The 12,912-nt window shown below is 36.4% G+C and overlaps 1 protein-coding gene and 1 long non-coding RNA gene across 8 annotated transcripts in view; one reads left to right on the top strand and one right to left on the bottom strand.

Moving 5' to 3' along the window:
• Positions 1–699: 699 nt before the first annotated feature.
• LOC140135178 (uncharacterized) lies at positions 700–4,641 on the bottom strand. Its single transcript, XR_011856482.1, has 3 exons — positions 4,501–4,641; positions 4,127–4,176; positions 700–1,508 (listed from the first exon to the last, which is right to left on the bottom strand). It is a non-coding gene; the product is annotated as an uncharacterized lncRNA (long non-coding RNA).
• Positions 4,642–4,738: 97 nt separating this feature from the next.
• The window catches only part of PRDM16 (PR/SET domain 16), a 397,365-nt gene continuing 389,191 nt past the window's right edge, over positions 4,739–12,912 (top strand). For all 7 annotated transcript variants that reach the window (XM_072156321.1, XM_072156320.1, XM_072156319.1 and 4 more), the window contains exon 1: positions 4,739–4,860. In XM_072156321.1, coding sequence (XP_072012422.1) covers positions 4,824–4,860 — 37 coding nt within the window. In that variant the 5' untranslated portion in view covers positions 4,739–4,823. The remainder of the gene's footprint in view (positions 4,861–12,912) is intronic.

Here is a 12,912-nt window from a genome sequence, read left to right as displayed (position 1 = left end):
CCCCCCTCGACCACCAAATCCCCTTAATTGAAATCATACTTATTGGCAGGCGTCCAAACAATTTTTGCAATTGTGAGCAAAAAAGAAGAGGAAGAAAAGTCGATGTGATTAATATCCACCCTGAGCTATGCATACATGAACAGTCCTTATTATAGGGAGTTTAATCCCTGTTCACAGCAGCTGAATAACCTGGGCTCTTATCAGTGTACATTTGTGTTTATTGCATGTATTTGTGCATCTTCTAATACTCCATATGGTCTGGATTATTCTATATAGGGATATAGTCACCATCGCAAGCTCCAGACTGATCTGCATTCAAGAAAATTCCTACAGTTTTCCTTTAATGAGTGGTTGGGTTAATGCTTCACCTTACCCTACAGGGTCGGAGCTGGATGACTTTTCCTAGCTCCTGGCTGCCTCTTACCATACAATGTCTGTAGGATTATGGGCAGAACAATCATAGGTCCTGAACCCAATTAAAGGGGCTTCTAATTATGCGACCAAAGTGGAAGGAACTGTTAGCAAATATAGTCAAATATCAAGGGAGAAAGGGAAAGTGCTCACCTATTGTGCACCATGTAGACAAATCATTTATTAATAGATTTCTATATTTTTCTATATTTTGATAAAACTACGACAAAAACGAGAGAAGTTAGGACGGGAAATTTATTGTTGTATCAATTTAGCGTCCCTAGTCCACAGCGACAAAGTGCAGATCTTGTTCACTATTAATCATCATTGAAAAAAGACACTTTACTAAGAATATTCGTTTTATTTCTTATTGCAACAATTGTATAATAATAATATTGTAAAATAATAGTAATAATAATTATTGTTATAACAAATTTTTTGCTCAACCAATAAGACATCGGTCTTAAACTATTTTGCTTCAGGGAAAGTGCAATGCAAACAGCTGAATAGAAGCAGAAAGGTTAATAGAAATATTGTTATTTTCATTATTATTGCATCATTAATATTAAGAATAGCCTGAATGATAATCATTATATATATTACATTTATAGATAGATAAATAGAAGTTAAGTGTAGCATAGTATGTCTGTAAAGGGACTGAACAATGCCATATGTTAGTTCTCATAATATTGTATGAACTTGTTAGCACATACACAATACACATGAACATGATATATAACAAAGTCATCACATCACATATACACATATACATGCTGCAAGCACAAACAAGTAGTCATACACACACAATATATACAAAGACATATACCCTTAAGCACACACCCATATTTACAAACATAAATACATACTATATAAACATACATATGTACATAATATTGAGAGTAGTATTGAGTATATTTCTCTGTAATAATACAGTCTTCCTTGCATTCTGTGATTGTGTGGCTCTGGCGCTGGTGACTGCTCAGGTACAGGAGCGATGTCGGGTCTCTAGTCCCAGGGGATCTCTGCTCTTACACCGTCCCTGCACCCTGTATGTGCCGGTGCCTGTAGATCCGCACTCCTAGTACACTGCTATGTGCCTATAGGAAATAAGTCCAGCGAAAAATGCTGATACATATGTTATATAGCGCCAGAAATAGCCACATTTATTACACATTGGCAAGTCCCCGGTGGTGCTAAAAATCATAAATATAGTTTTAAAACAATTATTTTACAATATGAAGTCCTGGGGCTCTGTACATACAGTATATTGTGTATTGTAGGTAGGTGTATTGTCTTGTGCATTAGGTGTTGGATTACTTGGGTGCTGGGGTTTTGTTACTGTGTAAATGTGCTATTCTGTACATTGTTGTGTGCGCTTTTTATTTCCTCTGTCCTCTCTATGCATTTTGTATTCTGTACCTCGTGTCAGGGTGTGTTGTATCGGTGTAAGGTGCTGCTGTGTATTGTATTTGTTTCTTTCTACTACTATCTGTGTTGTGTAGTATTTTCATATAGAAAGGACCTTGCTATATGTATATAGTTTTGTATTTGTGTTATGTCCATATTGGATTTACCCTTTATGTCATACTGTGTATGTTGTGTGCTGCTTTTTGTTTCACTGAATGCTGTATGCCCTACAGTGTATTTTATATGCTGTGTTCTGAGACTTGTTGTATGTGGGTTTTATGTGATCTTTACTCTGTTTTTGCAGTTATTTGTTGCAGTCTGTGTACGTTTTACATGATCTGCTACCAGTTATTTGTTTTATTCTGTTTGTGTGTTTTATATGATCTGCTGCCTTCTATTTGTTGTATTCTGTGTGTGTTTTATATGATCTGCTACCTGTTATTTGTTGTATTCTGTGTGTGTTTTATATGATCTGCTACCTGTTATTTGTTGTATTCTCTGTGTGTTTTATATGATCTGCTACCTGTTATTTGTTGTATTCTGTGTGTGTTTTATATGATCTGCTACCTGTTATTTTTTTTGCATTCTATTGGTGTGTTTTATATGATCTGCTGCCGTCTATTTGTTGTATTCTGTGTGTGTTTTATATGTTCTACTACCTGTTATTTGTTGTATTCTGTGTGTGTTTTAAACGATCTACTACCTGTTATTTGTTGTATTATGTGTGTGTTTATATGATCTGCTTCCTGCTATTTGCTGTATTCTTTTTGTGTGTTTTATATAACGTACTACCTGTTATTTCTTGTATTCTATGTGTGTTTATATGATCTGCTGCCTCCTATTTGTTGTATTCTGTGTGTGTTTTATATGATCTACTACCTGTTATTAAGTGTGCTCTGTCACTGATTGTAAACCCTTAGGCGTGTGCTTTATGCCATGTGTTGGATATTATGTATTATGTCATTGATTGTCACATGTTTTGTTTTTGTTGTGTGTTTTTAATTTATTGGGTCATTTATTGTATACCAAATGTTTTGTGTTTATGTGTTATTTTAAATATTTTTTTGTTTGATATGATGTGTTGTTTCCTTTTTAATGTTCTATGTAATGTATTTTGTTATGTGTTTCATGTTATGAATGTGTTCTGTATACTTGTACAGCCCTATGATAATGCTATATACCTGTGACCTGCTCCTTAGCCTGTGTTGGCTGGTCGTTCTCACCCCCGCAGTAGTATTTGCTGTGCACACATCTGTATTAGGGCAGGTATTATCATTTTTTGTTTACTGGGGCAGAGCGGTCTTTACAACAGATGCTTTACCTGCTAGTCAAGATGCCAAATTACTACCATATAATTTTATTTATGATAATTCTGGAATATCTGCAGGTAGAAATAAAATGTAAATTTACTAGTATAAATCTACAGGTGCAAAACTACTGAATACTGTGTGCTACCATACTACCATAAAGCCCCCTGGGGCACTGCACCAATGATAACGTAACCCTAATCATAATCTCATGTATTTTCTATGTATCTCTATTCTACCTATCATGTATCTATTTCTAGCTATTTTTTATCTAAATAATTATCTCTATCTATCTATCTATCTATCTATCTATCTATCTATCTATCTATCTATCTATCTATCTATCTATCTATCTATCTATCCATCCATCCATCATGTCACCCTTTTATACCATACACAACCAGTAGCTGTCAGCACACATGTGGCTGCATCCTGCCAGAGTCATCTGACATGTGAAATATATTTTCTGACTACTCAGTAGATTTAATGGATTCCCTAATAATTTCCTTTCCACCTTCAGTCTATAAACTTCAGTATTTACCTGACTGTATCATAAACTGCGGCTGATTTCTTGGAGGCTCTTGTATTTATCCTAAATCTATATATGTTTGGATATTAAACATTGTGCTTGGATTAGATCCCTCAGTAACAAGCAAACTTCTGCAGGGCCCATGAGAGAAGGACCTGCAGATTACAGTGTGAAGTGTATAGTGACGCAGACTATAGGTGACGCATAATCTGAATTCCCCCTAGTCAGGAATATGATAACCTTCCAGTGTAAGATATTGAAGGCTCTGCAGGTGAGAAATCACCTTGGCTGCAGCTCCAATCTCTTGTACACTACTGATATAGGATTATAAATTAACAGAGTAAATATCTACTTATATCTGCATTGCATGTAAATTATAGGGGACCGGGGGAGGGGGTGACATAACTACATAGTGCGACATTAGATGGCTGACACCTACACAATAGCTGCAAAACAGAGTTGAAAGACTTACCCATCACAAACCTGTCCATATCAGACAGCAAAAAGAGAATGGAGGATAAGCTGCATCCAGGAAAGAGAAAAATGTCACCGTCATATATAGTCATACATAGTTTATTGCTATAATAACCCTGCAACAATACAACAAGGGTCAGAGCTAGCCATAAGCATTGCCATTTACTGGTAGTGGGAGGGGAAAGGGTTAAGGAGAACAAAATACAATATAAACATGCCAATGAAAAATATGGTAATTGCATAACAAATAAAAATAGTGAAATGCTAAAAAAATATATGAGAAAGTTGCTAGCAGAATACATTATACAAAGTACATGCAGCAATGTAGTAAATTTCTATATACTCCTCCATCAGTATCCTAGTCACTGGTACCTGGGTCCTTAGACATATCCAATCCAGGGGCCAATTGCACTGGGTGAGATGTGATTTTTCTTAAAGAGGCAGTACAGAGCTGGAGGCTGAGAGCAGGGAGGGAGAAGCTGAGGGGGGAGATAAGTGATCTGAAGAGGACAAAAAAAACCCTGATGATGATGATGATTACACTGGAAACTTTCTTAGTCCTGGAGAGGGTGTCAGATTGAATGCTCTGTGCGCATGTGCAAAGGTGTCCAAACTGACAATGCTTATGAGATGAAGATAGTGTGTAGCTTGCTTCTGGGCTCAAGGAGGAGAAGAGAAATCTACAAGCCGACAAGATGAGATCCAAGGCGAGGGCGCGGAAACTGGCCAAAAGTAAGCAGCTCTCCCCTTCTCCCCTGATCCCTTCCCTGCTGCTGCCTCTCTCTGCCTGGGGATCCCTGTAGACAGATGAGCCAGCAGCACCTTACCCCCTTCCAGCACACAGATGAGCATAGCCTCTCCAGGGTGAACAGAGCAAAGCAGGGAGAGTGCCCCCTCTCTATCCACAGCCCCTCACTCCTCTCCCTGCTCCTCTGCATCCAGTGCAGCACCCTGAAAATGGAACAAGGAAACTTAACGAAAAGTTGACGAAAGAGGGAGAGCAACTTTTTTTTCCTTTATTGAATCCTTCCAAGTGTTGTGAAATTATATTCCTGGCTGTAGAAATAGTGGGCGCTAGAGGGCTGCCCAGGACATAAGAGGAGAGGGAGCAGACTCCATGTACAGACAGGGGACACATCCAGGGATCCGGCTCCAGCACTGGATTCTCTCTCTATATACTTCATTCTCTGTGTATTGGATGATTGGGGTGGGGGAGGTGGGGGCTGGGGGTGCATTGTGTTTTCTAGGATTGTATTGCGTTTATTACATTCATAAGGCTGCAGTCAGACTTGGAGGTGTATGGTGGAAGCAGACTTGAGCAGAGATTAGGATTATTCTGTACTTGTCGCTGGAGTTTGGGATTAAGCTGCACAGTTCAGTCCTGTCATGTATTTTACTTTCTGTTTCAATGTGGCTTTTGTTGTTCACTAGTCAGGAGGGAAGTAGAAACCCTCCACATCATCCTGATAGAGTTGTTTTCTTTTATGTTTATTGATACATTTATAGTATGTGTTATATATACATTTGTTGTAATTATTATTGATAGTTATAGTCTCTATAATATCCTTGCATTTGCATTGATACAGTTATATTCTGTATTATAACTTTGCTTTTATGTTGCTATATAAAATCGCTGCAGTAAAGGGATCACAACCTTAATATGCATTGACTCTGTAACTTTCCTTCTGTCTGTGGCCATTGCAGGTAGGAAGTGTAACGTTATAAAATTCTCTGAAGTTGTATACTTGTATACAGGTTTAGAAAAACATTAACCTGTGCACTTCATTTACACTACTAGTTATTACTGCTCTGCTATGTATCAATGGTCACTTACAAGGCCCAGTAGGAGCTTAACCCACCCCCCTCCGAAATAATAGATCATTTGTCGCCTATAGAGCTTTACAAAATTTAACTATTTTATATATATATAATCGAATTATTTGTTTCTGAATTTTGTTAATATTTTGAAAGTCGTATAACATTATTACCATTATTATTTTATACTTAATAATATATATTTGATTATTTAGATCCACGATCCTCCTTCTTCTTGCCTATATAATATAATGAAATAAGGAAGTGTAGGAAGCTCTATTGCAATGTCATAATTTGGAGGATATAGGGGGTAATTTCCCATCTGCGGACCGACATCTTCCAGTATAGGTTCTGGGATTTTTTTTTTGGGAGAGTGAGGACTGATTAGAATCAGGTGTCTCATGCAGTACAAGGCCCCAGCGTTTTATGGGGTTTCTGAGAAGGATTTTAGGGATCACAGTTCAAAACAGTAGCCTGGAGCTAAGGTTTCTCCATCCCATGAGACTGCACAGGAGCGCAGAGGCATAGTACTGCTAGGTCCATATATATATACATATATATATATATATATATATATATATATATATATATATATATATATACATACATACATATCCATTGTATCATATCAAAATTGGGACTGAACCTAGGACTACAGACATGGCAGATCTACTACATTATATAGCAATGAGTATAGACAAATTCCGCTCTGCTACATCAGTGATTATATGTGTGAATGTCAGGTGTTACCTAAGCATAGTTATGGACTACAACAGTGAACAGTTAATCGAATTTATATATATATATATATTATATATATATATATATATATATATATATATATATATATATATTTACAGCTAGCCACTTAAGCTATATATCTAGCAATATTTTTTTATTATTATAACAATAATTATTATTAGTCTTATTAGTATGTGAATGAATCGCTAGTGCATCCAGTACATTATATTGAACAGACATTCAGTATATTCATTTTTTAAGTAACTATCTATGGAGAATTACAGCTCTGAGCTCTGAACTTACTCCTATGTATCTAGAATGTTTCATGGCATTTTATACTTTTGTCGTCTATGTATGTATGTATTCATTGTTCATTAAAATCACTTTCATTTTATTTCTTATTTTTGCACCTTTGTAATAACATTGATAAGCACGGGGGAGTGAAGGCATTTAGCAACACAAATATCTTAAGAAATAGCAGGACCTTTGCCAGTCTGGAGGATGTATTAAAAATTCGGGACTGACATTGATATGGATGACTGTATGTGCAGTTGTTGGGGAAACATTATAACTTTTTATGTATTTGGGCTACAGGTTCTGGTTCTCCAGACACTTAGAAGGTGTGATTAAATGTGTGCCTCACTCTGCATGTAATGCCCACTGCAAGAATTTTTTTTTTGTACATTTGGAGTTTGCACATTTTATTATACCACAGCAAGCACTCATTTTATATTTATATATAATTTATGCAGATAGTATCTAGCCATTTTTTTTTACTTTTATGCAGATTTAACCCCCTTAGCTCTGTGCCCAGGGTAGTATAGTATCTCCCTCCATGCACTGTGAGGTTTTATGTTGATTTTCTGTTGAAGCAATATTAAGATTGCACAAAAAGAGAGGTTATTGATGTTTCCTTGTCAAGTGGATGATATCTGTTGTCACATTAGAGACAATGAGAAAAATAAAATACTGGGGACAGATGAGGTATAAATGACCCAGGCTATGTATCTGCCAGCAGCTCTGCTGAAATTAACCAGTTTGTTGCCTACTGACTGGATGATGATGAAGGAACTTTGCTGATTACACACTCCACTTGGTGACCATCTGTTACATGAGTTTCCTTACAAGAGGGAAGCAAATGTATTTAGGTTTTTCATACATTCCAATATACCATAGGATAAATAATGCTAATTACTAATATGAATTGTAGTATTGTTGTGATACTGGGCCATATACTAACAATAATAATATCAGTGATAACACCTACATAACTACTACTACAACATAAGCATCACTATACCAATACTACTACACCTTCCATCAATCATAACACACTACACCCCCACTATATCTGATATAACCTGTAATAATAACAGCAATAACGCAAGTGATAACAACACTATATCAGTAGATACCAAATCAAAGTGATCTCCATTGCATCTAATAATAAAACAACTGGGATAATGTGACTGCTACTACTACTTTACATCTACCACCTCTACCACCTGTACTATTGACCATAAAAGCTAATAAGCATTCCAATTGGTCATAGATTAATACTATAGAGTTAACACTGCTTTAGCTTTTTTTTGCACATACTGCTGAGAAGGCTTCATTTCTTGAAGATGCAGGGAATTTCCTAAAAATGTCTTGGTTTCACAGTCTACTATTTGATGACAGATCTTCACATTATTGTGACCTCCTATTTATTAGTAAAATGGATTTAATGAATATGGTCCAAGTTCTATATGGCTGATAAAAGAGCTCTATAATATATCCTACTTTATTATCTATCTATCTATCTATCTATCTATCTATCTATCTATCTATCTATCTATCTATCTATCTATCTATCTATCTATCTATCTATCTATCATCAGCTCAGTTATATAGCACAGAGCTCACAGTACATTGCTATACAGTATTACCCTATATGTACATTCATATTGCAGTCATTATATATCGGAAGGTTTCCGCATATGTACAAGTGATATATTAGTATTGACCTGCATGTGTTGGTATAGAACAGCGACAACGCAGCCTCGTGTTGTAACACAGTTCACACAATATTTCAGTCACTGCTGAGGTTCTGGGTTATGGGCACATTCTCCCAATGCCTCCTTGTTGTAATGCACTCATTTAGCATCTACTTAGTGCCCAACCTAATATTTTACCATGTCCCAAATGTCTCCAAAGAATGTTATTAACATCCTTTCTATTTATTCAAGCAATTAGAGGATACTAAGTGTTTCTGTTCCAGTAATCAACGAGATGTATAATTAGGCTCAAAGGGAAAAAAATAGTCTGATTCTATAATTTTGAGGCAGTTTGTTTGGATTTTAATCTAATTTTGGGTCAAGTAAATTGTCTCTTAACAGAGTGTAGTGTTGTGGGTGGCCTAACACGTAGCTTGGGGATACACATAGGTGGTCATGCTGATGGTGACTACATTTTCTTCTAGTTCTGTGGATAATATAGCATAATTAGCTAGTAGTATAGTTAAATAGAACTTACATAATAGTCTTATATAATATTCAACATATCATAAAAATTGGTGGTTTTCATGTTTTATTTTCTTACTAGGCCCAAAATCACACAGGTTCTTGTTTGGACCAGCACAATGCGGAAACAATTCCTGGGCCTAGTTGCAAGATCTGTAACATAAGTCACACAGTTTATATCATTTAGGCTACTTTAGGCTCTATGGCCCAGTTGTAACTGCTGTATCCGCACCCCGTAGAGCTACATCACTGCTGCAATATAGGACCACAGCAAAGTGGTGTCTGTATGTGAGGGACTGAGGCTGTTGAAGGACTTTGAAGTCACAATTGGAAATCAATTAATGAAATGGACATCTTTTTGCAGTAATAATGTAAATGAATGTTTTCACCTGCTGTTGCAGATCCAGCAGTCATTAAAGTCCTGTTGTACAGTGAACTTGTTTGTGTATATACATTTACTGATTTATAGGGACACAAAGAAATCCAATACTGGCATCATGGAATAAGAACTACTGAGGTCAGAGTTATGTAAGAATGTATTGGGGATATTTGACATATAGGTGGAAATGTACATAAGATAGAAGTAGTTCAATGGGTGAACATTCAATGATACCAGGCAAAAGGTGACCAATCTTTTAGGGAAGTTCATTCATACACATTCATACATGTTATCTTAGACAATGAGACTGTCAAATGATTCTTCTTGATTTCTAGTTGAAGGTTCACCTTGGTTTCACAACTTGAGTCTCATATGTATGGGCGTCTTACAGTAACAAATACATGTCTAGGAATTTACTCCATCCAAGAGCAATACTGTCAGAATCTCCTGGCAGATAGCAGAGAGTAATAGATTGGAAATGGTGCACAGGAACCTATGACAATGGCATCATAAGTGATATTAATGGTAGTTGGAGAAAAGTTGGTCAATATCCAATTTATAACCTTAATCTTATAATGGATCCTGCATCTTATGACTATTGTGGAGCCTAACAAGTAGATCACTTTGAACTTTGCCAAACTCTGGCTATGATTTAGATCTAAAAGGTGAATTATAAATCCATTCCCCCAGTCCCTTACAGGTCTCATTTCCCAACATAGTATTCACAGCTGCTATGCTGTGACTTGTAGTTCAGCTACATATATGAAGCTTATTTTTGGCCTTACCTCATATGTTTGAATGCTGTATATGTAAATGCCTGCAAGGCCTTCTGGCCTCAATGGGTTAAATGCCTACACTATCATTCGGTTTAACTTGACCTATTCTACAGTGCTAGCAGTATTCACATCAATTCATGTTGACCCACAGTATAAGCCCTGTGAAATTCTTTTCAAACATTACCCCTTCCTTGTTTTTCACATGAAGGGCACCTTCTTGTACAGACAATACCCCCTCCCTCTCCCTTCCCCTTCTACACACGGGGCACATGTACACACAAATTATTTTACAAACCTATATTATTAGCCTAAAGCAGCCGAGCATATGTGGAGTATGTAAAATGTTCACATGTGATGTAGCAGATTGTATTTCACAACAGTGCAGCCGAGTAATTCAAAGCTGTCGCTCGGTGTAATTTTATACCGGGGATGTAACTACTAGGGAACTGGCGGGGAAGGAAAGTCGACTTTCTGCACTCGACTCCCTGCAGGACAAATACTGTACATCTGTGAAATAACATTCAGCGCTTGTTGGGTTAACATTACAAGAAAATCTGATGGATTAAAAAACTGAGAATTGGCTCTTCCAGTTGTACCTTTGTAAATGAAAAGGGTTCATTAATATCAATAACCCCATTTTAATTTAATATCAATATAATACATTTATCCCATATAAAATAATACTCATTATACCAAATTATAAACTACTGTATGCAACTTATTGTATGCAATCACATACTGTGCAGAATTCCTTTACTGTACAGGCCTGTAGATCACATGACTATCTTATAACCCTTATAAACAGTATCCCATGCATCATATACCCCATTACATAATTTTCAGTTATGAAGTATTCTATAAGTTTTGTACTTCCCTACATTCTTATTGCCAATTTTTAATACTAATATCCTATATTATGTATGTAGAACTGTACACATGTTATCATAGCAATTTGTGCTACAGTAGGGATTTGACCTGATGCCTAACCATCCCACTTCCCGCACTCATCAATGATCCTTGGGGCCTTCTTCAGTCCCTATCCCCTCCTCAAACTAGTTATTTGGAGGTGCTCTGTTCAGCTATCTAAACAGCACAATTTGCTTCCTATTTCAGTAAATAAATGTTATGGTTTGTATTATGAAAAATTATAAAAAAAATTCCAATATACTTTCTATATTAATTCCTTTTTTCTAGATCTCTGATTGCTGTCATTCTATAGAAAGTTTCTATGTTTTCCACCAGTGGACATACATCTGACTATGGTCACACAGGTGCATGGCTCGTTAGTATTATAAAGAATAAGCAATGTGCACCTGTATGACCATGGTCAGATTTCTGGAAAATAAACAATGAAGCTTCCTATAGAATAACAGCAAGCAGAGATACAGAAATTTGTGAGGAATTAGTGCAGGAAAATTGTATAACTTTTCATTGTACAAACAATAACATGTATTTGCTGAAATGGGAAGAGCCCTGTAAGCTTGTCCTTTTATCTCCTGCCTCAAAATCTGACTGCTCACTTGCTGCCTTATATATCCCACCGCCATTGTCACCAGATAATCAATTTTATTCACTTAATCTGTCAGTTGTTGTAGTTATGGCCGATAGGTTTGTGGAATCCTATAGGATTGCTTGTATATAATCCTAGAATACTCATCACTAAACTAGGAGCTGATGCTAGACCTCTACTACACCTCTACTTTTCCTGGGCTGGAAAAGTGACATTTTCCTCTGTTTTTCAAGACTGATTTGCATCTGTTTACTATGGATCCTCATAAACTATATTCTATGATCAATTTTTGAAACAACGGTACCGACCAGGACAAGCTCTACTTTATAATGGATCTGTCACACTTTCTAATAAAATAGGCAAAGATCCATTAAAATGTGTTGCATTTCATACAGTCTTGTGTCATCCTTTCAAAATACTGACGGCACTCGGCTGTTTTTTTTCTGCCGTGAGCATCTACCCTTACTGACTTACCTGTGGTCCATGATTCACTTACCCAACCCATGAGTTATTGGAACTAGCCCAACAGGTTCCTTGTATAGCAAAGTGAAAGCCATTTACATCAATACATTTAAATAAAACCAATATCCATACAAGGGGTCTCTATAGCTCTTACGTAGGGCGTCTTCTATGTTACCTACAATTCTACTTGATTAGTGGGCAAAGGTCCATTAGAGACCACATCTTCACTATAGAGATGTTATAAATTAGACGTATATCATCCTAATCCAATAGTATGTCAGGTTGATAAACTTTAGCACAAAAAAGCACTTGTGCCATAGAGTCCTGAAAGAGATGTGATAACTTACTAAAATATTTCTTTTTAGATAATTGTTCTCAGCGACAAGTCAGATTATGGAGTTCTCAGATTACAGAAGGGTATAGATTACCTTTACTCTATAGCAATTATGCGGGCACCGTCTATTGTTCTGCTTTGTTTTTTTTTAATAAAGCTTTCTATTGATTCAATGTACACCTATAGTTTATAATAATTCAGACTTTGCTGTAATGAAATCCCTGCTGGTGGGACAGTGCTGAGAAACATCAGCCAATCCGGAAAGG

This window comes from Engystomops pustulosus, chromosome 6 (assembly GCF_040894005.1).
Source record: "Engystomops pustulosus chromosome 6, aEngPut4.maternal, whole genome shotgun sequence".
In the NCBI taxonomy this organism is placed as follows: domain Eukaryota; kingdom Metazoa; phylum Chordata; class Amphibia; order Anura; family Leptodactylidae; genus Engystomops; species Engystomops pustulosus.
The sequence above is the reverse complement of the archived record's forward strand: the minus strand, read 5'-3'. Positions and strand labels throughout refer to the sequence as shown.